Below are 27,754 nucleotides of genomic sequence, written 5' to 3'. Positions count from 1 at the left end.
CTGTTGTAGGCTAACTGTAGCCTAAAACACATCTATTTAGCCTCACATACTGACTTTATTTGTAGTTCATACTGTTTTAATACCCTGTATTTTCTTTCTCATTTTTAGGAAAATCCCTTAATTACCATTGTTTATTTCTATACCAAATGTCATACACTTGCAATGAAGCTAAAAATATAAACAACTTACATTATGTTGATATCCTATATTTTTACAATAAAACTTACGACAAACATGTCTTCTAATATCAGTTGTTGCGTGTATAGGCTATACCGAGCTGCATCGAACACATTTGTAAAGTACTTTCATTGAACCCAACCCATTGTGCGAGTTCACTTTAATACCGCATGCTTTATATACATGTTGCTGCTGATTGGACTGCAGTTCTGACACACCCACCAAACAAGAGAAAAAGTATCTTGGCGCATGCGCACCGTTTTGAACTTGAACATGCCCCCGTAGAGGGCTGCAACTTCACTTTTTAAAGGACAATATCCTGGCCGGACTACTGTCAGTTATATACGTATTTGAAATGAACATGATTTCTTAATGTCTAGTGACATATCAGGGCCATTTTATGATTAATTTAAATACATTTCTTACATACAGCTCATTTAACTAATCCAATCGCTTGTAAATTACTTGTAACGGAATTCACAAAACATACATAAAATTGTTAGCATATCACTTGATAATCATTTAAGAATGTATTGTAAAAATCTAAATAGGCTATTAAATCAAAATATATGTCCAGCGGCATCCGCTGGAGATGCCGCTGCACTGATGGCCGCTGGAGATGCCACCGGAAGTGCCGCTTCGAGATGCCGATGCCGCATTTTGCGCTTGCTCTTTCTCCGGCTGTGTATATATAAAAAAAAAAAAAAAAAAAAAAAAAAAAACGGGCTCGGGTCGGACTCGGGCTGATAATTATGATGAGCTGTCGGACACGGGCCGGGCTAGGGCCTGAGCATCTCGGGCCAGGGCCGGGCTAGGGCCTAGATTTGAGGCCCGTGCAGGGCTCTATTATGGACCATGGCAAGCAGACTGAGACAAAAAGAGGACTAAAAACGAAGATCAACATCTTTCGAGATGCCGAGAGCTCCGCGACTAACTTCGACTTGACAGAAAAACGAGTGTTGCATGTACTTTATTAGACAGATGAGCAAATGTACATACAACTAATCAATTTTATATAGCTCAACATGATGAAATGTCAGAATATGAGCTGTATGTTATTATAATGTTGATCTAGCTGACTGTTAGTCTCATATAGCCAACAAACAACCTAACTAACAACATTCAACACACTCAAATGCCGCTTAGTGTGATAGTGTAACGTTAGAGCGAGTGAAACAGCGCTGCGTTACCTCACAAGTTTCATTCGTCTAATAAACTGACATGTGCGAGTAGTAGTTCAGCACTTGCGTGTAGTTCGGTAGAATTGAATGTCCATATTCCTTTATATCCGCGGGACTCGCGTTGCGTGTGGCGCTGGTATAGGCTACGTCTCTCTTTAGCAATCGCGCCCTGCTTCATACCACAGTCATGTTGAAAACATCAATGTATTCACTCATCCAGAAAAGATCCATCAGCTTGACGACAAGATCCATAATTCCGCTTAATGCTTTGCGTCATCAATATACGCCTTTGTTATTGTAAGAGGTTAGCAACCCCTGGCGGCAAAACATCCTACATATTGTACCTTTAAGTCTTTATGTTTGTGAAACAGTCTAACTTGCATTAGACTGGTCTATGAGCAAATTTTAGACTTGTCTAACGCTATAGACCGGTCTAAAATAGCTTTGTGAAACCCGCCCCAGAGGTCATTTTTCCGGACCTTTTTACTGAAGGTAAAAGTCGCCGTAATCTTTACTGACATTGTCCGTGATGATTACTGAGATGGCACATTCGGACGGGACTAAAATCACAGTGAAGCTCTGGTAATTATTACTTTACCCCACCTGTCAATGTTAAACTATAGTCCCATCGGCCCCAAACATCAATAAAAGAAACTGCTCTAAACAGCGTGGAAGGTCAGCAGTCATTCAGGTTTGATGTCTGACAGGAATAGTTGCGCTCACTGAATATCTGGAATCTAGTCCTGCTGGAAACGTGAGTACGCTAAAGCCGCGCGACTGTTGTGACGGGTATAAAAGCGCACACGCGATCTGATTACCGTCATCAGGTATGAGTGCAGAAAACTGAAAGTGTCAGCTGAGAGGAAGTCTTTCTGTAAACCCTAACGCTCAAAATAATTAATTGGTTTGTGTAGGACAAACTTAAATTCAACTAATTAGTCAAATTAACTTTTATGAGTATTTAGCACTTTCTTTTTCTTTCAAGTTCACAAAACTGATATATTTTAAGTAAACTGAACAGTTTAATTGTTTTGAGTTTTATGAAATTATTTATTTTAATTTAGACGAACTTAAGTTTAATATCTATTTCCCAGCATGCTTTGCCGATGGCACTCGAAAGGGAGAGTAAATGCTAAAATTAAGTGTAATATAATGTTTTTTTTTGTGCAGGATTAATGTTAAGTGGGATATTTAGTAGTGAATAATGTTTTGTTATGCTAATTTAAAATAATTTCTGTTAATGTTGGTTTTAGGATAGTTACCATCATGGTGACAAGTGGTGCATGCGCTTGATTTGAGAGCAAATAATACCTTTATATTGTTGTGCTCATACAACAAATGCTTCTAATGCTGCTAATAAGTTAGCAAATTAGTATGTTAGCAGATTAGCATGTTAAAGCTAACTAAGTTTATACTAATTGATTGCCTTAAATGTATTGTGTTCTGCCAACTTATTCGGGTTTACAGTGATGCTGTGTGTTTATGCCTCAGGTGGTCACATGCATATGCAAAATGCATGCATAAGAGATGGAATCAATAAACAAAGCAATACTCAAAATATCACAAGATGCAAATTTAAAAGGAGACATTAAAACATGGTGTTGTGGTTCTAGGTGGTTGTTTACTGACTGATGTCGAGAGTCCATCCACTAAATCTCGCTCCGTGCACAAAATGGCGACCGTTGACGTTCGAACCCTGAGTGTGCGGGCCAGTACTTCCGGTGATCTGACAGCGAGAGCAGGAGACAGCGAGAGCGAGAGACAACAGCGACCGAGTTCCATAACTAGAGAGATCATTTTTCACAATGAGTGTTTTTAGGATTCAAGAGAGGCGACTTGCCTTTCGGAGGGTGACAGCCTCAGCACTTCATTGTTGTGTGCCGTTATATATGTACCGTTTCGTCACGTTTGAACAAAGTCAGCTTTCATGCATTTCCCGCTGACGCTGCGGTAACTTACAGGCTGAGTGGATACAGAAGATCCAGGGGGGACTTACACCCGACCAAATTTTTTAATGCATATAATTTTCTGTGTATTTCACCTGTGAGTTTCTATCCTTTCTATTACTGCATTTATTCTGTGCAAGTGAGATGAGTAAAGAGCATCTGTTTCATAAATCATTATCTGTCTGGTGTTTATAAGCAGCGCATATACAGTATTGTACTACGTGTAAAATATACACAAACTTATAGTAGACTACATTTTTGTGGTAACGTTACCTACAGTTAAAAATGTAAAATATGTGATGATAATATTGATCGAGTAAGTGAAAATATATACGCAGAATTGAGAAAATCGTATTTATGGACATAAATTGTAGCCTATCACAGGGCAAACGTGTGAATGTTCACGGGGTATTTTATTTAACAACTCTGATCGTAGTTGTAACTATATTTACAGTTGGCATAATTGTCATTGCGTATGCAGCATGAGTCCAATACAATCTTCTGTTCGTGAACAGTTGTATTTCATGCATCCGTGCATTTAATTGCCATTGGCTCGTGTGATAGTAATATGGATCTCGGTAGTATTTTAAGTTATATAATTTATTCTATAAACCACTATAAAAGGTATAATTTTCGGCTTTCTCCGGCTCCCTGCACCGTGCATAATGCGAAACCGGAAGTGTCTAACCGCACACTCGCTGAAATCCAAAATGGCGGCCCTGTGCAACTAGTCCATTCTGGCCTCTCGATGCGACTTCATGAAAGAGCGGAATAAGATCGTGACAAAATCAAAGGCTGGGATTTCATTGAAAAAATAAATGCTCCGTGTGTTTCAGAGTGAAGTGCGGCATTGTGTTCATTTACACACGAGCAGCTCATGATCTGGCTTGATATTAGGGCTTTGACTCTGAACATCTTTATTCGAATATGATTTTAATATAAAAAAATAAAAGAATATTAGGCAGCCTAATTTTTTTTTTTTTTTTTTTTTTTGTAAATGTGTTTGCTTGTAATCGTTGTTTTCAATTCAGATTCCGAGGCTTTTTCACACCTGGTGAAGTTGTGAATCGCGAGCTCATTAGCAAGGCTATTATTGGTCATCTGGGCTCCTGTAGGTGACGTTAGCGTCCTGGTTAGCGCCTATTTTGTATACCAAAACAATGGCCGCAATTTTTTTATTTTTATTTGATAAGAACAGTGGATAAGACCTGTCGAAAGTAAACTGTTTGCGTTTAATCCAGGGTCTGATTTTTAATATAAACAAAACAAACAGTCGTGACAGTGTGTTTTTCTTCTGAAAACATCATTGCCTGCCTATTGAAATTGACTAATACACTGCCCTCTGGTGGACAGAACATACACAACTTAAGTTTGATACCAATATAGGTCTTACTGAAGGCATTTAATGGTCAAATAAATAATTAATAAATGTTCTAATATATTAGAATATTAATAAACAAACAAACTTCGAATATGATTTTTGGGCTAAAGTCGAAGCCCTACTTGATACACAGAAAATGCTGCTCCACACAAACTCATCTCTGCATGTGTTTGAGTTTGAGTCGCTTTTAATGTGCAATTGGGACGCAACATGCGCCGCCCATCTTCACATACTCCCAATGAGAAGCGCTTATCAACAATCCCTGCAGTTTTTTTTAATCTAAATGAACTAATGGTTTAACATTTGAAAATGAATTATGGCAGCCAAAACGATCAGTAGCCTATTGTAATTGTACATTTATACTGTAATAAAAGTTGTTTTTCTTCAATACTATTTTTATTTGATTTTACACTTAAATATCACAATAGTAATATTCCTTGTTTTGTTAAATAGTTTTATTTAATAATAATAATAACAATTGTTATTACTATTGTCATATTGATATATAAATTAAAACAATTCTGGCAAAATAGTGCAGCTCTACAAACAAGGACAGCAAATCTGGAGCTTTTAAATAAATAAAATCAGATTTTCTCATTTAAAAAAATAAAATAAAATTCGCAATTAGATGGTCTCTGATTAAAAATGAAATACTTAAGACAGCAATAAATATTAGTATTGCAATTTTAGTCATATTGTAAAATAAACCTGTATTTTATAAAATACTCTATTTTACAGAGAAATATTACAATAGTAGTGTTCCCTGTTTTGTTAAAGATTTTTTAGTTTGTAATAATAATAATATAAATAATTTTAAATCGCAACTTTTATCAGAAAAATCTCCAGAAAACGTGCAGCCCTACTTCAGTCTCTCCTTTGTTGTAAATCTGTGGGATTTTTTTTTTGCTCATTTTATTGCTCCCGAGTTGAAAACCCTGAGTCCGATCAACTCAGACAAGCCACACAATTCGAGACATCATTCTTGCTTGAATTGAAGTGATTTTCTGAAATGCATAACCTTGAGTTTGAGTAACAGCAGTACTTGTGCAATATATAGTGATAACAGTGTGTCCTGAGGTCTCCACCAGAGGGCAGCTGCGCACCTCAATAACCACACACGCAGGCAAGAGACGCCTCTTCATTCACTTAGTGGGCATCTGGCATCATCTCGGTCCACTGCTGTCGTCCAGCTGTGCATATTCAGCTAGATCTTGTCTATATCATCAACAACATGGACATATAAATCATCTAAATCTGGTTTTTGTGGCATACAGGCAGACTGCAGTCGTGCGTTCAGATGTTGTCTAATGTCAGTGTCACACATGGCTACAGTGTCATTAAAAAACACATCTATCGTCAGTCTTGCATCAACCTCTGCGGTTTTATTTTTCTTACACACACTCAGAAAACCAGGTAGGGAGCATTTTTCACAATGCCTTCTTCACCTGTGAGCGTTTAAGACCCGCACCTGCACGTATAACAGTGTGTGTGTGTGTGTGTGTGTGTGTGGAAAAATACAGCCTCTGCTTCGCTTGAACAGGAAGATCTCCTTTCCTGCTTAACAGCGACTAATACAGGGAGCTTTTACGAAGAGTGTCCGTGTTAACCCCCGGCTTTCCAGGGTGGAGAGACGAGCTTGGCATGAGTAACTGCATGGCACGAGTCCCTCGCCAAGCCTCGGCAGGGAGGACAGGTGCCGAACAACAGGGCTTCACACCTACAGATCTGGCTCTATTGTGTGCACAGTATCAGGAGGTGAGCCACAGTCGTGAATGTGTGGATCTGCGAGCGCTTCGGAGCAGGTTTCAGGTTGAAGTCCGTGTGGGATTGCATCGGAAAGGTTGAGCCGTGGCCCGGATGTGTGTGTGTGTGTGTGTGTGACGGGAGGCCGGGGCTCGCTGGAGGATTTGGTGAGCGATGAATATTTCACCGCGTCCAGAGAGAGCCGTATCCACTTTCACAGGCTGGCCATTGACACCCGCACCCCACAAATATCACAAATCCGGGCATCCTCCAAGCAAATAACACTACACAGCCAGCTGGCTTTTTCAGAGTCATTAGACCTCATTAAATAAACGCCTGGAACGAGTTCAAGTGTCTCATTAGACTAGCCCCCACCACTAAAATTAGCATGAGCGTATAATACAATGGACGTGGACCGTGACAAGACACAGTGCCGGTGTTGCGTTGCGTTGCTGGCTTTACGTAACGCTGCTGCTCGTGTGAAATCGCTGTGGGCGCAATAAACACAGGAACTTCTGGGAATAAGCAAAACAGCATCATTTACATCCATCGGTAGGAATGTGTCCCTGCCCGCAGTTCTGCCTCGTGTGTTTGCATGCATGCAAATCAAATGGGCTACCATGTTTTAGGATATCTTGTCATGTCAGAAACATCGGTAACACTTTACAATAAGGTTCATTTATTAAACATTAGTTAATGTATTATTTATTAATCTTTGTTAATGTTAGCTAATAGAAATAAAGCTGTTCATTGTTTGTTCATGTTAGTTAGTTCACAGTGCATTAACTAATGTTAACAAGATTTTAATAAAGTATTAGTAAATGTTGAAATTAACATTAACAAAGATGAATAAATGCTTTATAAGTGCAGTTCATTATTAGTTAATGTTAACTAATGTAGTTAACTCATTTTAACTAATGAACCTTATTGTAAAGTGTTACCGAAACATCATATGTAAGCTGCATATTCAGAAGATGCAATTTCAGGTTCAGTTAAAAATAATTACTATGTGCATGTTAGACAAGTATGAATATAATCTGGATTTAACTCAATTCATCATAATATTGGTATGTCCACTGGCCGCGCCCAATTTTTTTTTTTTAGCCTAGTTTTATGAATACTGTGAATTCGGACAAACTGTTTTTCTATACAGAAGAGAAATGCAAATTTCAGACTCGGCCAATCTAAAGCTTGCCATTCCCATTTCCCCCACTGTCTTTGACATAAGTAATTACGTTGTGACCATTAGAAAAGTATGTTCTATATCAATATCTTATTTTTCAATGCAGAAGTAAGCTATTTTCCATTTACCTATTAGCTTCTATAGGTAAATAATAATAATAATAATGTTTATTTTTTATAGCGCCTTTCAAGAACCCAAGATCACTTCACAAAATAATACAAACAGTATAAAGAGACAAGCAGTCTGCTTATTATAACAATCAAACAAGCAGAAAAGCAGATGAAGACAACCAACATGAGAAGTTATAGGATCAAAGAAAACATCAATTTCGATAAAGTAACGTAACAGAAGTCAGAAGTAAAGAGGAAAATAATTATTTGCGTAGCATGGTGAATAGATGAGTTTTTAGATAACTTATTTTTTAAATAACTAGAAGTAGTTCGAAGTGCAGTTAACGGTAAAACTATGTGTGCTACAAACCAGTGTGTTTACAAATATGAATTCATATTATTAAGAAATATCGGTTTGCAATATCAAGCAGCAAAACGAGCCGTTTTGACAATAAGTTTGAAAGAAAAGCATAGCCGGTTTTCTGCGACTAATCAAACCATATAATTATTTAACAAATAATAAAATATTTTTTTCAATAGAATTATTCATATCTTAGAATAACGTTTTAGTGGAAAAATACTGGCAATTCTCACTTCTTCACTAATCTCATAGTTTTGATTAGAACGCAGCGCATCCTAGCCGAAAAAGTATTTCAACGCACCCGAAGCTCAAGTCAGATCCAATAACTGTGCATACGCATATGATCATAACTCCACGCAGCTCCTGTATTACTCTCCACTGGGAATGAATGACATCCAGCCTGTCGTTTGATGGAGACAGTGAGCGCGACTTGACGACAGGTAAGGAATAATCCATGGCTAGCTTGAGTGCATTCAAAATGTTGAATAACAAGTTTCTGCGCTCCTGAATGTTTCTGTGTTTAAACAGCACAATCTCTGATCTCTGTGTGCGAGTGATATGCGTATGTGCGCTTCAATGAAAGTGGAATATTAAAGGGGTGGTGTAATGCCATTTTCACAAGATGTAAAATAAGTCTCTGATGTCCCCAGAGTGTGTGTGTGAAGTTTTAGCTCAAAATGCCCCACAGATATTTTTATATAGCATGTTAAAATTGTCAATTTTTGAGGGTGAGCAAGAACGCACCGTTTTTGTGTCTGTCCCTTTAAATGCAAATGAGCTTCTGCTCCAGGCAAACAGCAACATTACACACTAACTAAAGTCAGAAAAGTGAAATCATAATCAACCACCCCTTTAAATATAGAACGGTGATTAAACTGACAGGAACTACCTGTGCATTAAACGGCTTTATTGCACAACTTCCAGCCAATCAGAATCGAGTTTTCAGTCAGACCATGGTATAATACTGTAGTCAAATTAATGTTTAAAGAGGTTCGGTCTCTATATTTCCTTGCCAGCGGATGTCCAGACAATACTTTTATGGAATAGTTATACATTTCCATCAGGGCAGCAGTAGTTGGCTACTTTGTAAAAAAAAAAAAAAAAAAAAAATAGTCAAAATAGTCATCAAAGATCAGTATAAGGGCTAAACCTCAAGCCGAATACTATGATCAGAAAGGAAATGACACTGTCTACGGAGCCCCTAAAGGGACATAGTCAAAAGAAAAATTATGAGATGGGAAGAAAAACTATTTTAAAGCTTTTGCGTTCTCTCACAATGATATAGTTGGGTGAATTTGAAACGCTATTAAATCGTTTGAATGCACATTGGCTTTTTTTTTTGTGCAGAGCTGTAGACTATATGACGCATCTTGTGAGGAAATATAAAACGAATGTCTTAAAAAAAAAATATATATTTAACTTTCTTATTATTTAGGTTAGCATTATTTATTGATATTTATTTTACTGTTTTACAGGCTGTAGTGTTTTTCACTGACGGACGTGCTAAAATAAACACACACATCTGTTACGAAATGGATGTTGAGCCTTGCTTATTTTCTTATGTATCAAAATGATTTTAATTAAGATATCCACCGCCTCACCGCCGAGAGTGCCACCATCACACCCCTAATTAAAATGGGAGTGATGTAATCTCAGGTCATGCTGTCCGGTGTAAACATAGTATGGTGTATTTAATATTGAGTTCAACTGATGTGTGGTCACATGTCACAGGTTTATAGGTGTGTGTTTACATCAGCCATTTTACTACAGATTCACAAAGTGTCCAATCTTTTTATCATGCAGTTTTGAGTCTTGTGAAGCTGGTTTTGCTCATATGTCAGACACATCATTTATTTGTTATGAATAATCTTATCTTTGGGTTTGCAGCTTTTAAGTTAGATTTTTTATTATTTATGTATACATTACATAACATAACCACGTAGATGTTACTAGTACATGCTTATGTAATAAATACATTAGGGAGTTGAATTTCCAGCAAAAATAAGTGAATTGCATTCCTCATACTGCCCTATCTCCCACTCTCCCATTACATTTTGTAATATGATCTGTCAGCTGCACCTGACAAACAACGACTCGGTCTCATGAGGTCAAAATAAACAGTGGGATTGGTGGGTTTGAATGGGTAGATTTTTTTTGTCACTCAGGTGACACTCGTCTATGTGAGCAGTTTGGATTTAGCTTTGCTCCACCTGCAATCCTCTTTAAAGTGATCCTGATCCTCTGATCCACTCAGACACAAGGACCACGACTGTATACACAGCACGGCCTGTGACACATTTATACCCACACCTATACCCGAGAGGACTTCACATGAGCCTCAATTGTTCTGAGCTAAATTAAATGAACACAGCCTACCCTATTAATAACAGCATTTAGAGCTTAAATAGACGTGTACTTTTTGATGCTTGCCAATGGAAACTCAAAGCCATGATGTTATGTGCCAGCAGCCATATCGCCCAAGACTGGTTGCCCACTGAAGCTAAGCGGGGTTGAGCCTGGTTAGTACCTGGATGGGAGACCTCCTGAGAAAACCAGGTGTCTGCTGGAAGAGGTGTTAGTGTGGCCAGCAGGGGGCGCTCACCCTGTGGTCTGTGTGGGTCCTAACGCCCCAGTGTAGTGACGGGACACTATACTGTCAAAGAGCACCGTCCTTCGGATGAGACGTTAAACTGAGGTCCTGACTCTCTGTGGTCATTAAAAAAATTCCTTCGAAAGAGTAGGGGTGTAACCCCGGCATATCCTGGCCAAACTTGCCCAGTGGCCTCTGTCCATCATGGCCTCCTAATCATCCCCATATACTGATTGGCTTCATCACTGTCTCCTCTCCACCAGTAAGCTGGTGTGTGGTGGGCGTTCTGGCGCATTATGGCTGCCGTCGCATCATCCAGGTGGTGCTGCACATTGGTGGTGGTTGAGGAGATCCCCCCTTCTATGTAAAGCGCTTTGAGTACACAGAAAAGTGCTATATAAATGTAACAAATTATTATTATGTGTCCTGGGAGGTTATTTACACCCTCTCACCACAGTTCAATGTAAGGGTGCTTTCACATCTGTAGTTCGGTTCATTTGGTCCGGACCAAGGGTGAAAAATTATACTTTGTAGCATTTTTAAGGCGTTTTGGTTCCTTCTCACACCACACTGATTGCTCTGGTCCGAACCAGTTGACGAAACAAACCAAAATGCAGTCATGTGACAACATCCACATCACTCGTTGGCCAGATGTGTCTTGAGCGTATTTCCATAACTGCACTTCGATTGGTCAGAATTAACGTGAGGGAAAATTCCAACGAAACTCCCGGAAGTAAACAGAGGAGGAAAATCCGGCAGACAACACGCCACTTTTTACTCTGGAGAGACGACTGCGTGGGCTGATTGCATCCCTGGTCATAGTTTATTATATACTTTTACACCACTTTAGGCAAACAATAACATTTGAGAATGAAGCGAGGATGCGGCTTGAAATAATGTTTTAATGCAATGCACGCGGCGAGTCCCTTCAGGAGGAGGCGAGTCCCTGCACAGCGCCGCTGACTACGGCAGCTGGTTTAGTCCAAAAATACGCAGTTATTTGGCAGTTGGGTCTGTTCGAGGTCGGATCATGTTCTCACCACAAACGAGTGTGTTCGTTTGAAAGCGTACGGAGGTCTCGGTACGCTTGTTTGGTGCGCTTTTGGTGCGCACCAGTGCGATTACTGCATTCACACCTGCCCAAACGAACCGCACCAAGGGGGACAATGAACTCTAGTGCGATTCAACCAAACTAAATGAGGCAGGTGTGAAAACACCCTCAGCAAATGGGATTTTTTTGGCTTATTTTAAAACGCCTGCGACAACCACAAGTCAAACAAAGATCAACAATAATCTGATCAGACTCTATAAACCTAGAGTGATGATAATACAACCCAAGCAGCATTCAGTGTGTGTATAGGGGGGAAGATGAAGAAGACTGACCGAGTTTTCAGTGTGTGGGGTGTATGTCTGCATCAGACTCTTGGTGGAGTTTCTCCTGGCGGGCGAATTGCTGTAGTCCGCTGGAGGCAGAACCATCGTGTAGTCCTCTGGGTCCTGATGCATGAGGTTGGCCACGCTCTTACTGCGCATCGGAGGGTTTCCAGCAATACTACAACAAACAATCAAGTCACCATCAGAACACTGATCCTATCCTTTATCCTTCTGCATGTATTACTCTAACAAATAATGTATAGTGAATACACACAGTTCAATGTTATTAGCTTATCAAGGGAAATCTACGGTGGCCATGAGAGCTCAACTGAAAAAAACACACAAATAAAACAAAAAACAAAAAAAAAACACCAGCAAATTAAGAAAACATCAGCAGTTTGACAGCGTACTGCAAAAATACTCGCAATGCAACCAAATACAGAAACGCACTGAAAATACTCACAGACAATCAGGATGTTAAAATTTGCAGCGCATTTAGTTGTGTTGAGTATTTGCAGCATGTTTTTGTATGTTTGCATTGTGAGCATTTGCAGTGTTTCTGTATTGGTTGTGTTGTTTCTGGTTGCGTTGTGATTATTTGTAGTGTGTTTCTGTATTTGGTTGCGTTGTGAGTATTTGCAGCGTGTTTCTGTATTTGGTTGCGTTGTGAGTATTTGCAGTGTGTTTCTGTATTTGGTTGTGTTGTGAGTATTTGCAGTGTGTGTTTATTTGGTTGCGTTGTGAGTATTTGCAGTGTGTGTTTATTTGGTTGCGTTGTGAGTATTTGCAGTGTGTGTTTATTTGGTTGCGTTGTGAGTATTTGCAGTGTGTGTTTATTTGGTTGCGTTGTGAGTCTTTACAGTGTGTGTTTATTTTGTGAGTATTTGCCGTGTGTGTTTATTTGGTTGGTTGCGTTGTGAGTCTTAGCAGTGTGTTTTTGTATTTGTTGCGTTTTTGAGTATTAGCAGTGTGTTTCTGTACTTGGTTGCGTTGTGAGTGTTTGCTGCGTATTACCAAAATGCTACCATTCATAATCAGCAAACTCTGAGTTTAGAATTTGGTGCTCTCGCTGTTTGCTGAAACACAAAAGGCTTTTTGATCAGGCATTACAGGGACCCCCTCAGGGTCCAAGGGGATAGGATTTCACTTGACATCAGAAAGCATCAAGTCTTGTGTTCTTCAAGCAAACATCAGCTGAGGTAGATGCATGCTCTGACCTCACACACACAAACACACACTGTGAATAACATCAGTGGGAAAGAGCACGAGGGATTAGAAGTCTTATAAGGCACGCCTGGGTCAGTCTGGGTAAGCCGATTTCTAGTGTTTCACTCTCTGCTGACAGCATGACAGTCAGAGAGTGTGGAAATCTGATCAGCTAATCAAATAATTGAACCAAAAATCTAAACATTTAAAAACTGTCATCATTTACTCACCCTCATGTTGCTCCAAACCTGCAGGAACTGTCCAACAGAAAACAAGATATTTTGAACAATGTTGGTAAACTTTTTCGGTTCCCATTATATTTTTTGGGCCATTCGATGGAAGTCAATGGGAACCGAAACGGTTTGATTACCAATATTGTTCAAAATATATTCCTTTGTTTTTGGAACAACATCAGGGTGAGTAAATTACAGAATTATTTTTTTTTGGGTGGACTATGCCTTTAAAGTTTTTTTCAATGCTATTTATGTTATCAAAACATTGCTCTTGTTTGTTTGAGCCAGACACAGCAATATTGCATTGACTGTTCAAGTTGACAGAGCCTGTATTTCGTTTTGGAAAATGGGGGGTTAGGGGATTTATCTCACCTAAATGTTTGCTTTTTACAATGGGGTAATTTTGTTGTTAAGAGTTTACACAACACAAGGAAGCTTGATTTCAATCTTTGAATTAAATTTTAAAAAGAAGCACAAATACGTACAATAGAATAAATATACAAATAAAGAGAAATAAAGAGAAAAGTTTTTAGGTCTAACACTAGAATTCAGAAATACTACAGAAACTACTTCAATAAAGTAATCAAAAGTGAAATAACACTGGATAGTCTTTTAGTCCTGACTAAAATTAAATACATGGGTATTAAAATTGCTTCTCGCAGAAAGTTTTAAAATGACTGATTTGATTTTATAATCTGTGTGGATTCATTTACTCATACAACCTACAAGTAGGGGTGTAACGATTAATCACGATTAATCGAAATCCAAAATAAAAGTTTGTGTTTACATAATATATGTGTATGTATTGTGTATAATTATTTTGTATATATAAATACACACACATGCATGTATATATTTGAGAAATATTTGCATTTATATACTGCATATATATTTTTATATTATATATAAATATAACCATTTTATATATAAATAACAAATTTTTATTAAATATATACATGCATGTGTGTGTATTTATATATACAAAATAATTATACACAACACACACACACATTTATTATGTAAACACAAACTTTTATTTTGGATTTCGACTAATCGCGATTAATCGTTACAGCCCTACCTACATGCTAAAGTGAATGAATGAATTCATTATAAGTGAGAGACCTGCGGGAATGATTAAAATTATGCGCAATACCCGCAATCCCGTGCCGAAATTCGAGCCCTAAATGGATATGGGGAGTGTTCAGGAAACCTGTTTGAAAACACACACCACTTTTTTTGTTGTTGTCAAGCTTCTTTCCCGCCTTTTGTTGATCCAAGCAATACAGAAAGAATCTAAAATCTGAGGATGTGGATTTTGAGATAATGGCTGTAAAAGTCTTAAAATAGGGCTTGACTGCTGTGAAGCTTGTGTTTCCTTCTCTTCCGAGGCGCAGCGATCAGTATCAGAGCTAATCAGGACAACAAAGAACCGTGTTAGTGTGTGTGTGGTATCTGATTACCTGTTATTTACTGCTGGCTCTGTGAATGCACGACAGTAAGATGATGGAAACCAGCCCCGCCTGTAAAAACACACACAGACAGACAGCATAAATCACTAACATGGAAAAAAGAGTGGATGCTTTTATGTGTTATACGTGACCCTGGACCACAAAACCAGTCACATGGGTCACTTTTTTGAAAATTTTATTTATACACCACATGAAAGCTGAATAAATAAGCTTTCCATTGATGTGAGGTTTGTTAAGATACAACTATTGAAAATCTGGAATCTAAGGGTGCAAAAAAATCAAAACATTGAGAAAATCGCCTTTAAAGTTGTGCATTTATGTTCACGATTGTGGTGCATTCACTCACAAAAATAAATGTTTTATATATTTACGGTAGGAAATTTACAAAATATCTTCATGGAACATGATCTTTACTTAATATCCTGATGATTTTTGGCATAAAAGAAAAATCTATAATTTTGACCCATACAATGTATTGTTGGCTATTTTCCACACATATACCCGTGCGACATGTGACTGGTTATGTGGTCCAGGGTCACATATATGTTATAATGTCCACACTGTGTTTACTGAACACAGTCTGGACATTTTGGGACATAAAACACTGTCTGAGAGAAGCATTTTGAAAGCAATTTGAACACGGAGAGTCGCATTGCATTCTCAGAAAGGAAATCCAAGTGTAGGGCCGTCACATCTGAACGTGTGGCGGTGAGGTCATCAAATGCACACACAGCCTGTCATTACTTCAAACACAACGGGAGTGTTTGTCTTGGTGTGAGCGTTCTCCTCAGGACTTTATGATCTTATAATCTGAGGGAATGTAAATATAGATAGGAAACTCAATGACTAGGATGGCCTCCACCCATGAAAGGCACGGGGAAAGACAAAGTGTTTCTTGTATGAAGTTTTATGTAAACTCTGAACATACAATAGCGGCACTCCTCTCTGATCAAGTGTACCAGCAGAGACAGGATTATGCTAACACAGCCTGACATAAGATATAATAGTCATGGAGAAAAAAAAAATCATGGAACAATTTTTATCAAAATCTGAAAAAAGCATAAGTGTCTTATGTTTTATATCATATCTGATACATCAGGCTCATATAATATGATATAGTGAGAATATGAAGCTCAAACTTGGAGGATAAATCACTTAACTCTTATTCAGAGGCCTAAACTGAGCAAAAATATGCAATTTGGTTCAGTTGCTGATATTTATATGCCAAAAAGTAAGATTTGTAAGCTTGTGATGATCAATGAGATCTTTATAGCAGATCAGTATATAACAGAATAGCAGATCCTTATATAAAATGCATATAAATATCAGTTGTCACTCTATATCTCAAACTTAGTGAGATGCTTTTTAAATGCCTAGTTTTATGATCAAAGCTCTGTAATTTTAAAACATATAATGCAATGCAATGATGATTGAGAGATGGACAGATAAACGTTCCTTAAAAGCCTGAAGGATCATATTTGTCATATTTCAACGTGATTTTTATAACTAACAATATAAAAGTTAGTCTATTTTATGAAAAAAAATCAGTAAAGATTTCACAGCGGAAATACGCGTGAACCACGACCTAAAGAGGAGGAATGCATTTACAATAACACTAAAATGTATTTTACGTGCTAAAAACATATAAACTATAAATCAGATGACAGAAGATTGAGGTTTTTCAGCAAATTAACAAAAACAACAATGATCAGAGAAGCATTTTATGTTCTTAAAAGAACTGTATTGGCTAGTTTTGTAGTACTTCCTCTGTGCTGACTCTTTAAAGAACGTAACGTAGAAACCAAATTGGTCTGAAAAACATATAATATAACGTCAAAAACGCCCCAGCCCCCATACACTTGAATCCAGCGCAGCAAAGATCCACAAAAAAACCTTCATTTCAGGCAGAAAAAAAAGACTAGTCAGTGGAATGTCTAAATATCGGAACAAATAGTGGAACATGTTGTATCTTTAGACACTTTTAGGTTCCATCCGACATGTTTCTTAGTGATATATGAACACTAAACACCACATTTCAATAGGACATCTGAATAAGTAAGCTAAATAACCTACAGATTATACAAGACCATGGGAACGCCCTTCACAGCAGGTCCGGGGATTGAAAGTCTGTCAGTAATTGCTGTAAAGTTAATGGCTAAAGGCGGTGAATTTATTACAAAAGCAATGCGTCAATGGCGGCAGTGTTGGGCCTTTGAAGACCCCATGAAATCAAAAGTGGAGTTTTGTGGCTTTAGTCAGCGCCCTATGAAATCTGTTTGATTTTTTTCCCAAATTCCGTTAATTTTTTTTCCAAATCCCATTTTTCCGTTCAGTTTATAATTTTTTTTGACTCCATTTTAATAGCTAAATAAAGCATGTCTAATTAATTGAATTCATAAAAACAAAGGTTTTTTTTTTTCATTTCTATAATAATTTTTTTTCAGAAATCCTGTGTTGTGTATTTACATTTTTCTGGCAATCAAATGAAGGCATAAAACATTAATTTAAATGTGTCTTTTAATCATATAACATTAAACACTTTTTTTTGTCAAACAAAGTGCACAACAGAGCTTTACGGTTTTAAAATAAAATAAAAAAACGGAAGAAAAATTGATTATTCCTTAAAAAACTACGTTTTAATAATCATTTATTATTATCAGTGTTAGTATTATTATTACACTGAGACGTAGCTAAATTCTACTGTACATCATACATACATTTCTGTCATAATTTCTTCAGGTTAAACCAAACTTTTATTTTGACAGGTTGCCGTTTTGCAGTGTACTGACCTGCTTATTATTATTGAGAAAAATGTAACAAATTCCATGAAATTCCGCATTATACACTAAATTCCGTTTTTATGACTGGATTCCGCGATTCCTTCCGCGTTTTCTGCACCGCAGAAATCAATGGGCCCTACTTTTGTCAACATCTGCTAGCTTTAAGGTCATCTACATTCACGTATATCCCTAAATGTTGACTAAACTCTAGTTTTAGAAATGCATTCACCAGATCTAAATGGTCATATTGCTTACAAAGCCACAAATCCCAGGCCCAATCTCTCCGTCCACTTCTTCCCTCATGTAAAGAAGGTTAATATTTATCCATCTGTGCCTGGGTGTGCTAAACTGTGAACTTAAGTTTAACAGACCCGAGGAGCTTGTGAAGGAGCCGTGATGACATGAGCCGGACAGTTTCACCAGTGGTTTTACGGCCCATTTCCTGCTGGACGTTTAAGAACACGAAAGGACATTTTAATTGACCTGGCAAATGTATTATTAATAAGAACCGTCAATCGGTCTGAAGTTTTCTTTAAATAGAAGCACTCAGTCCCTTTGTCTGAACAGGTCCTAGTAGTGCTTTAAAACGCCTCGTATAGCAAATGGTGCTTGTGTGTAATTTGGCACATATTAAAGGGTTGCTAGGTGACAAGTCTGACTTCATGAATCGTTCCCTATAGGGTTCAGACAAGTTTGCAGAACACCACCAACATATATAAACAACTAAGTGAGTCACTACAAATTAACAAAAAATGCAAAGACTGAGTAAATGACTGAATTATTCCTCTAACAGTGAAGCTTCCCAGTTATCGGCCAATACATCATCTGCCAGTGGCGAGAAAGCAATTCGGCCCAATGGACCCACGAACCAGGCTGTGTCATAATGTGTAAAGGTAATTCCCCTTTGGCTAAGCCACGCCCTAGAATGTAGATTGACCAATCACAGCGCAGGCAAGAACGAGCTCCGACACTTTTTCACAGCGCTCCATTGACTTTAACACAGGCGTCTCATATTTTTGGTCTCGGCAGACTATTACCATCGTAGTTGTATCAAAAATATGGTTAAACGTTGTGCCTGGGGCATTTGTAACACAGATACACGTTTCCCAGAGATGTTGGAGGGGGGTGTCCGTTTTTTTCCAAATCCTGACAAGTGTCGTCTTTGGATTAAACAGTGTGGACGTCCTCAGTCAGCGAAACCCCTCAAGGATCAACAAGCTCACTTTTGTGCTCTAAGATAAATTTTGCTTTTAACCTTACTGTGAAGTTATACTAGTTAGACAGTTTTAGGTTTATTATTTCGGTTCTCTACCCTAATTGTTGATACGCTAGCACACGCTGCTAATAAATACAACTTTATACTCGCGTAGTCCGTTTGCTTTGTAATAACGATTATAGAAGTGAATAGAGACCTACCCAGCTTTGCATGAACTTTTGCTCCTTGATATTGTTAGTCCCAGCCTCCGTCTCGATTAGGATATGCGGTGATTCATTTTTTGACGGTGACCGTTATGCTTTTTATGATATATCATAAACAGAAGAATGTCCCTTACCGCATGCTGCTATACATGTCATTCATCTCCATGTAATCATTCTTTTATCATTATTTTAATCATTCTTCTGATGGTTTTCAGCTTTCTCTTTCTGTGAATTTTAGCTATAGTTGTGAATGGTGTATAGTGATATGACCCAGAACCCAAAATACTATCAAAACACTCCAACGCAGCCTCCATTCTTCGCGAAAGAAGGATAAAAAAGCGCACAGGAAACAAAAACCTTAAAAAAAATTATATACGACCCCGCCAAATCACAGAGATGCCGATTTGCACGGGAGTAATATTATCACGGGACCTCTGTGTTCGGCGAAATCTGGTTTGGGGGAATTTTTACTTCACAAATTACAGACATGGCCGATTCGCGCGGGATTAAGATCACAGACAACCTCCGCAATTATTACAATTGACTAGAGGTCACCAGGTAATACTAATCCCGTGCGAATAGGGCTAAAGAGACGGGCTCTTTGGAACAGTGGCTTAACCCCTTAAGCGCCCCCCTTTTTTTAATAGACATGCAAATGCACATTCTGAACTTAAATGGTTGTAATTCAAGAATGCTTTGGAATATAGATGTAAGATTGGTCTTGTTTTAAAGAAGACATTTTGAAGAGATCAAGAAGAGATTTTTGTAGAAGTGAAATAAATTAAGAAAGTTAAACAGAAAAAAAGTTATAGAAGTTGAGTTTATGAAAATGCACAATGTTAAAAATGTAATTATTCATATTTTATATCAAATAAATATTTTCAAAACCTGGTGGACTCTAAAAATGCAAAAGAAAAAAGAAGTTGTTTCAAATTGTAGGTTGATATCTCAAAAAATAAGTTTTCAGTGAGATTTTGTTTGGGCGCAGTACCAAACTTTTCCACTAGTTGACATTACTGCCCATATAAGGGCGCCTCCATTTCCATATGTTATTTGAGTGATCTGAACCATTATTTTTACAATTTTCATACAATTTATAAAGTAGACATCCTATTCAGAAGTAGTACTGGAAGTTTGGCAGATTTTGAAATGAATTCAACCTCTAAGAAACACAAGAAGAACACGTATGTGCATAGCTCGCTGCCACATCACAAATGCTGAATCTATTATTATTTTTCTTTATATTTAAAACATTTTCAGACCTTGTCTTCTAAAATAATTGAATGGATGCTATCTTTTGAACTCTTGGCATGAAAACAAACTGAGGTTTCTACCATTCTTTCATGATTTTTCATGTTCATCACTATTTCAAAATAAAGGTCTGAACACGCCTTAGGAGTATGAACATATTCTTGTTGCAAATTGATAAATTACGGCTCATCGGTCATTTATTTTGAAAATCAGTCACAGAATATGTAAACTAGAGATTGTAAGCGTTCAAATTATTTATAGTTTGTCAAGATTAGTTTAGGTTTAGGATATTACTGTTTTAAATATGTAATGGTCATGCCAATAAAAGGGGTTAAAAACATAAATGTTTGGGATTTATTCCACAAGACTGGAAATTCAGGAGATGAAAGGTGCATTCTGACCAATGAGAGGACAGTGTACTCGCACGTGAAGTCTGTTTAGAAATGTTGCCTTGTGAAAGCGAACCGAACCAAGAAGAAAATGCGACATTGTAACGGATTTAATCCCCGTTTCAGAACAAAGCAAACGATCTACAGGTCAGAAAACACCCAAAGAATTGAATTTGCAGAAAGAACAAATGCATTTCACTCGAAGTGCAAAGATATAAAGGAGGGATATCTTAGAAAATCAATTCGCGAAGTTTGAATTGTATTCGCACCACTTGTCTTTATCCTGAAAGTTTATTAGCTCTGTTCCAACTTCATCTTCTCGCTTGACTCTTGTGGCAAAGACATTGGCGTCTCTGAATGCGCTCTGAACACACCCTGTCTGTTTCGCCATCTGGTGTAGCATTCTCTCAAACCAACAACATCAGTTTTTGGCAGGACTGCTGGTGTGTTCAGATCGTTCTCTCTGCCATAACTGTGTTATTCTGATTACGTCTCCTCCACCTGCTGAAAGTCCTCAGGTCCGTGGGGAGATTGCGCTCTGCATCTCAGATAAGCTGCCGCCCCGTCTGCTCTCTCTAACAGGGTTTCACGTGGCATTGATTGACACACAAATGAACTGGTTTTCTTCTTTGCAGACTGCCGCCACAGCTGTGTACACATGAGGACTTCTCCAGCTCCTGAGACGCTTCTGCACATCTGCGTTGGACTGACTGGGTGACGCTCACAAGCCAAACTTCACCTGCACATCGGTCTTAAAAACACATAGTTCGTAGCGCTGGGCAATTAATACAATTTTGTTTTGAATTACAATTTTGGCATCCAACAATTATGGAAACAAAATTATTTTTTATATAACATACAGGGCTTGACATTAACTTGACATTAACCCACAGTGGGCTTTTTTATTGGCTAAAAATAGCTTGATCTCCTCTCGTCTGGAAGTTTTTTAAAGTGTCCGACAAAAATTAGCCATTTGCAATGTATGTCGTGCTGAAATCCCTCGAGGTGGAAGCCTAATTTTTACTATTAATAATAAAAGATAAGCTAATGTGCATTGTAAATGTCAGTAATTTATATTTTTTTGACTCATTCTTTTTATAAAAAAATTATTTAAAGGCTGAAATATGTGAGGTTTATCTTTTTATAAAACCTTTTTTGTCAAAACTTTATTTGCACTTGTACATGTTAGTAGATATCATGTTGCAAGACACTCTTAAAATCTAGCCATAATATTTTATGTTATTATTTTAATGCTTATGTAAACAAAAAGTGCATATTGATGCTAGTTTTATTTGTTATTTGCTGGTTAATGCGTCGTGTAGGTCTTAAATTTCAATCTTTATGGTCTTAAAATGTCTTAAAACGGTCTTAAATTTCACTTACAAAAGGTCTTTCAGGAATTTCTGTCTGATAAACAACCTACTGGTTTTGGGATGTTTTGCGTAATTGGTTGTTCCAGAAAGAAATCGTTCTTGCCACCTCATAGTTACCGGTAGTTTCATTTCTACAAATTGTGCAAACTCTGCTAGATTATAGATAAAAGATTCCCATTCCTCTTCCATTCTGTGATCGGCAGTGATAGTCAATCGGCAGATCATGATTTTGGTGATCGGCCTCAAAAATGCTGATCGGAGCATCTCTACTCAAAACCTGCTGTCCCTTTAAGACCTGACAAATGGATCCATTATTCTGTTACACATGCGTTTTCTTTCTCAACTGTTTACACTCACTTAAAACACAACTGACTGTGTTTATGTGAATACTCGCCGAGGCCGACATTTTTACATTATTTTGTGTGTATTTGACTGTTTAAGCGCAATAAGCAGCAAGAAACTACAAGTACTGAGAGGCGGCTTCATGTGCTGCACTTTGGGTGTGAGCACAAAATCTGCGGAAATGAGTAAAATTATGCGCAATCCCACACAGAAATTCGAGCCATTTAACAGCAGGAATATTCATCCGGAAGAAATGAAACGAGCGAGTGAGTGAGGAGGTTTGTGTGTAGCTCTCTGTCGGAGAGATGAGAGAGACAGAAAGTGCAGCTGGTATCGTACATCTACTCTGCGGAGCACGAGTATTGGAAGCGTTTCAGCAATTTTGTTGTTGTGTCGTTAGTGAAAATCAATATTGACCCTGTATTCGCATTCGGAGATCGACTATTTTTTGACTGACAAAATGCCGGTGGCCGGAAACAACAACAGCTACAAAACCTTCCTTTTTAGTAAACTCGGTGTACACAAACAATGTAGTCAATGCTGGAGTTCATGTGTAGAGCCGCTGGTGATACTTCGAGCACAGTTTCATGTTGTGTCGAGCCTTCTTAGTGTTTTAAAAATAGCGATGTTGATGCTATCATTGTAGTGCCCCTAGCACTCCCATTCAAAAGGCAATTAGACCGAAAACAAAAATACGGTTTATCTTAAAAGTGGCGTTTCCATCCCAATTATGCTTTTAAACGAAAGTTTGCCTCGGGTAGATTCACAAATAGACCCTAGGTTACATTTTGGCAAGTTTAAAAAAAAAATGTTACAATAAATGCATGATGTTTTCAGTGAGTTGATCATGATCTCAATATTGACCTAAATAATCATGATTATAACTCTCGGGCACTTCTAATAGATCGCTAGTCTGTTCCAACTTGTGTTATGAATTAAAAGCGGTGCAAAAAAAAATGAATGGCTTAGTTTGATTTACAATCAAGCTTTAAAGCCAAATTATTATTATTATTATTGAGTCATTACAAAAAGTATAGACATGTCTTCTTAACCAGATCTCCAGAATCCGATGCGTTTCTAATAAGTGAACTCAAACTGAACTCTGACGTCAAGCTCCTCGCAGCGCCTATAAATGAGACGAGTTGCACTCACTGTCTGGTGTTCTGCAGCTCTCCGTACAGCCAGCCGTCCCTCTCATCGGGAATCAGCAGTGTGATGATGTCTCCTTCTTCAAAGCTCAGCAGCGTGAGGTTGTTGCCAGACTTGTGGGGGAAAATGGTGCGCACTTTGGGTCTTTTGTCTGTGAGATTGAGGCCAGTGGCCATCGAGACAGACCTGGACAATCCACTGTCCTCGTTGTTGTAGTCTAGAGGGGAAAAGACAGACAACACGTCCTCAAAGCTTCACTTGTAATGATACATTTGAATACAGATGCTGACAATGTGGCATATCGGACAATAGTTCTTTGAATTGAATTGCTCAAGTGTGAATTTGAACAGATATATAATTTGTAATTCACTGCTTTTTACTGCGAATTTCAAAATGAAAAAGGACATTAAAAAATAACTAAATACTTTATTCATCAGGAAAGTGACTGAACTGTAAAAAGCATCCCAATGTATCCCCAAAAGTGTTGTTATTGTTAACTAAATCCAAAACTACGACAATAAAAAAAAAAAAAAAGTTAATTGAAATAAAGCTGAAATAAAACTAAATATGAATATTAGATTTTTTTTAATCTAAATTTGAATATTTGAATTAAAATGAATTTTTAAATTTAAACACTTCTCTAAAAATTGACTGTATTGCTTAAAGGAACACTCCGACTTTTTGGGACTTTAGCCTATTCACCTTATCCCCCAGAGTTAGATAAGTCCACACATACCTTTTTCATCTCCGTGCGTGCTATAAGTCTGTTTGACGCACCCACCGCTAGCCTAGCTTAGCACAAAGACTGGATGTGAATGGTTGCAGCTAGTATACTAATCCAAATAAGTGACAAAATAACGCAAACATTTTCCTATTTACAAGTTGTGATTTGTATAGTCACAGAGTGTACAAAAAACAAAGTCACATGAGACACAGACACATTTTAACCGTATAAATACTGGGAACTATATTCTCTGAAGGCGAAGCACTGCTACTTGGGCGGAGTGATAACCGCAGCACCTGAGACGCACCGTGGTGAGGAGCAGAGAGTTCGTTCAGAGTTTGGATAACAGAGTCAGCAATTTATAAATAGTAAAAGCGTAGTTTACAATCATGGATTTTCGCTGTATTGTAAAGAGCTGTGACAATAAACAGGGAGACCAGGTGATACCATGATGTTTCATAGAATTCCAACTAAAAACGCTGACCGGATGAAGAAATGGCTACTTGCTCTGGATATTGATCAAAACACACCTAATGAGATTATCAAGGGACATTATGTTTGCTCGGTACATTTCACTGAGGACGACTATTTTCAAAAAATGGAATTTGCCACAAGGACCATGAAACGTGTGCTGAAGGATACGGCCATCCCATCGATATCACATACAGGACAAAGTGGAGCGGCTGCGGTAAGTGTTCCGTTATATTTTTAAATGTTTAGCCTAACGTTACTGTAACAGTGCCATTAGCTAACTTAGATCTAATGTAACGTTAGTGACACTATTATATGAATAGGGTGGTAACTACTATTGCAGTTGTTAACGGGCTCCATGTATCCCCTGTAATGTTAGTATTGTTGCCTCGAACGCTCTCTGTCGTCCCAGTGACACTTGAGCGGAGCTAGAGGTCACGTATAGTCACGTTGGTTTTGTTGACAGAAGAAACAACGGCGCGTCTCAGGTGCTGCGGTTATCACTCCGCCCAAGTAGCAGTGCTTCGCCTTCTGAGAATATAGTTCCCAGTATTTATATGGTTAAAATATGTCTGTGTCTCATGTGACTTTGTTTTTTGTACACTCTGTGACTATACAAATCACAACATGTAAATAGGAAAATGTTTGTTTTATTTTGTCACTTATTTGGATTAGTATGCTAGCTGCAACCATTCACATCCAGTCTTTGTGCTAAGCTAGGCTAGCGGTGGGTGCGTCAAACCGACTTATAGCACGCACGGAGATGAAAAAGGTATGTGTGGACTTATCTAACTCTGGGGGATAAGGTGAATAGGCTAAAGTCCCAAAAAGTCGGAGTGTTCCTTTAATAATAACTTTATTATGTTAACTGGTGTTAAAATTACATTGACTATTAGCAAGATTTTTTTTTAAAAAGGCCGAATTACTAACAACCGTAGCCTAAAAATAGTAATAGTAATACATTTCCCCTTGCCTACACAAATGAAAATGTAATAAAGTTAGAGGCGGAGTCATGCAAAGTTAGATCAGGAACAGAGTCAAATCTGAGCTCATGCTGATTTTAGATTACAGAGGTGAGACTGGAAGGATAAATGTAATGTAATGTAATACGTAAGGTGATGCTCACCAGACTCTCTCTCCGGTCTGGAGGACTCTTGATTGAACATGCTGGCCAGAGGACTCGTCTGAGGCGGCAGTGGAGGTGCCGGGATCATTGCATCCGAGTTGGACTGTGCAGGTACAGAAAAACGCAGGTATGAATTCATAACACAACCGGCCTGCACACTGTACTCATTGCGTAGACTAGGAGTTGGTGTCCTCACCCTGCTGTGGCGCTGGAGGGATGGAGACGCCTGAGGAGTGTTGGCCACTGGAGTGCGCAGACCTTCGATCATGGACATCACACTGTCGGGGACATTGGTAGCGTCCAAGCATTTGTCCTGCCAGCCGGTCAGGTTATCTGACAGAAGCTCTCGGGCCTTCAAGAACACAAGAAGGTATCCGATCCGAGAGTTAAAGAGAGCACATGAGCAGCTGGAGTAATCATGAAGGTCTTCAGGGCTTGACATTAACCTTTTTGCTCACTAGTAACCGTGGCTAGTGGTTTTTCAAAGTCTGCATTTTCACTGGCCACAATTTTGACATTGATACCATAGGGGAAAAATAGCCATATAGATATTTTTATATTATCTCATAATTTGGCAGCAGGTATATTAGGCTGCTGTCCCTTTAAGACCTGACGCACGGATCCATTATACCGTTACACATGCGTTTTCTTTATTAGCTGTTTACGTTCACTTAAAACAACTGACTGTGTTTACATGAATACTCACCAAGACCAGCATTTTTACATTATTTTGTGTGCATTTGACTGTTTAAGCGCAATAAGCAGCCGAAAAGGACTCAATGTAGTACTGAGAAGCGGCTTTATGTGAGCGCACTTTGGGTGCGAGCACAAAATCTGTGGGAATGAGTAAAATTATGCGCAATATGCGAAATTCAACACCAACAATATTCATCCGGGGTCTCTACCTGAATATTTACCTACTTTGTGAGCGTTATAAAAGTGTGTTATATATAGTATAAATAAGAGGATTATGAATGCAATCTGGACTTACTACATTCATCATAATATTGTCATGTCCAATAGAGGACGCAAAAGGATAAGAAATCTTTGAAGTCCACTTTTACGCCCAATTTCCAACAGTTAAAATGACAAATCAATGCATATTCTGAGAGCGCCCCAAAAGATATGTTTGATTATACCATATGGATGCTCAATATAAACTTTTAAATTTCACAAACCTTGCAGGCTTGGTTGAATCCAGCTGTCAAATATTTTGAAGTGTGCATTTGCATCAACACGTTACTCTGTGTGTGACGGTCTTTAAACCCTTGATTTCAAACTATGTTGCGCTATAATTAGTTGCCCACTATGTAATATTCATGTCACTTTCTGTAACTAAAACCAGTGTTACCTTGTCTTTATTTGAAAAAATATAGCTAGTTATATATATACATAGCTTGTTAGAGCGGGAATGCTCATATACATTTGTAAAGGTGTGTGTAACGACAGCTAAAGATAAAGCCACAATGAGCCTAAGGAGTGAACTTATCAATCCATCTTGATGGATGACGCTATGAGCAGTTGCACTCAGGACAGTTTTACTTGCATGTGACTTGTATCAACATTTTAGTACGCTTTAAAATGTTGCCAAAAGAAAAGCAAACCAAACCAAGACCCCCCCACCATGATATGTTGGTGGAATCATTTTCCGAGCGATTCAGTGGACAATAAAAACCTTGACATCCAATCAAAATCCATCTAATAAAGTGTGCAACTGATGTGACCGCTGAAGCCCAGTTCACACCGCCAGCCACTTTGTCGCTGTATGTCGCAAGT

General features: G+C 38.2%; 1 protein-coding gene across 1 annotated transcript in view; it reads right to left on the bottom strand.

The window, feature by feature from the left end:
* baiap2l1b (BAR/IMD domain containing adaptor protein 2 like 1b) overlaps positions 1-27,754 on the bottom strand; it is an 84,059-nt gene that overhangs the window by 8,997 nt on the left and 47,308 nt on the right. Inside the window, exons 8-12 of the mRNA XM_079621641.1 lie at positions 26,175-26,330; positions 25,979-26,081; positions 23,661-23,874; positions 14,946-15,005; positions 12,056-12,224 (exon numbers count right to left, since the gene is read on the bottom strand). Of these exons, the coding sequence (XP_079477767.1) occupies positions 12,056-12,224; positions 14,946-15,005; positions 23,661-23,874; positions 25,979-26,081; positions 26,175-26,330 (702 nt within the window). The remainder of the gene's footprint in view (positions 1-12,055; positions 12,225-14,945; positions 15,006-23,660; positions 23,875-25,978; positions 26,082-26,174; positions 26,331-27,754) is intronic.

The sequence above is a fragment of the Phoxinus phoxinus genome (genome assembly GCF_949152265.1).
Source record: "Phoxinus phoxinus genome assembly, chromosome: 1".
In the NCBI taxonomy this organism is placed as follows: Eukaryota; Metazoa; Chordata; class Actinopteri; order Cypriniformes; family Leuciscidae; genus Phoxinus; species Phoxinus phoxinus.
This window is presented reverse-complemented; position numbering and strand designations above follow the sequence as displayed.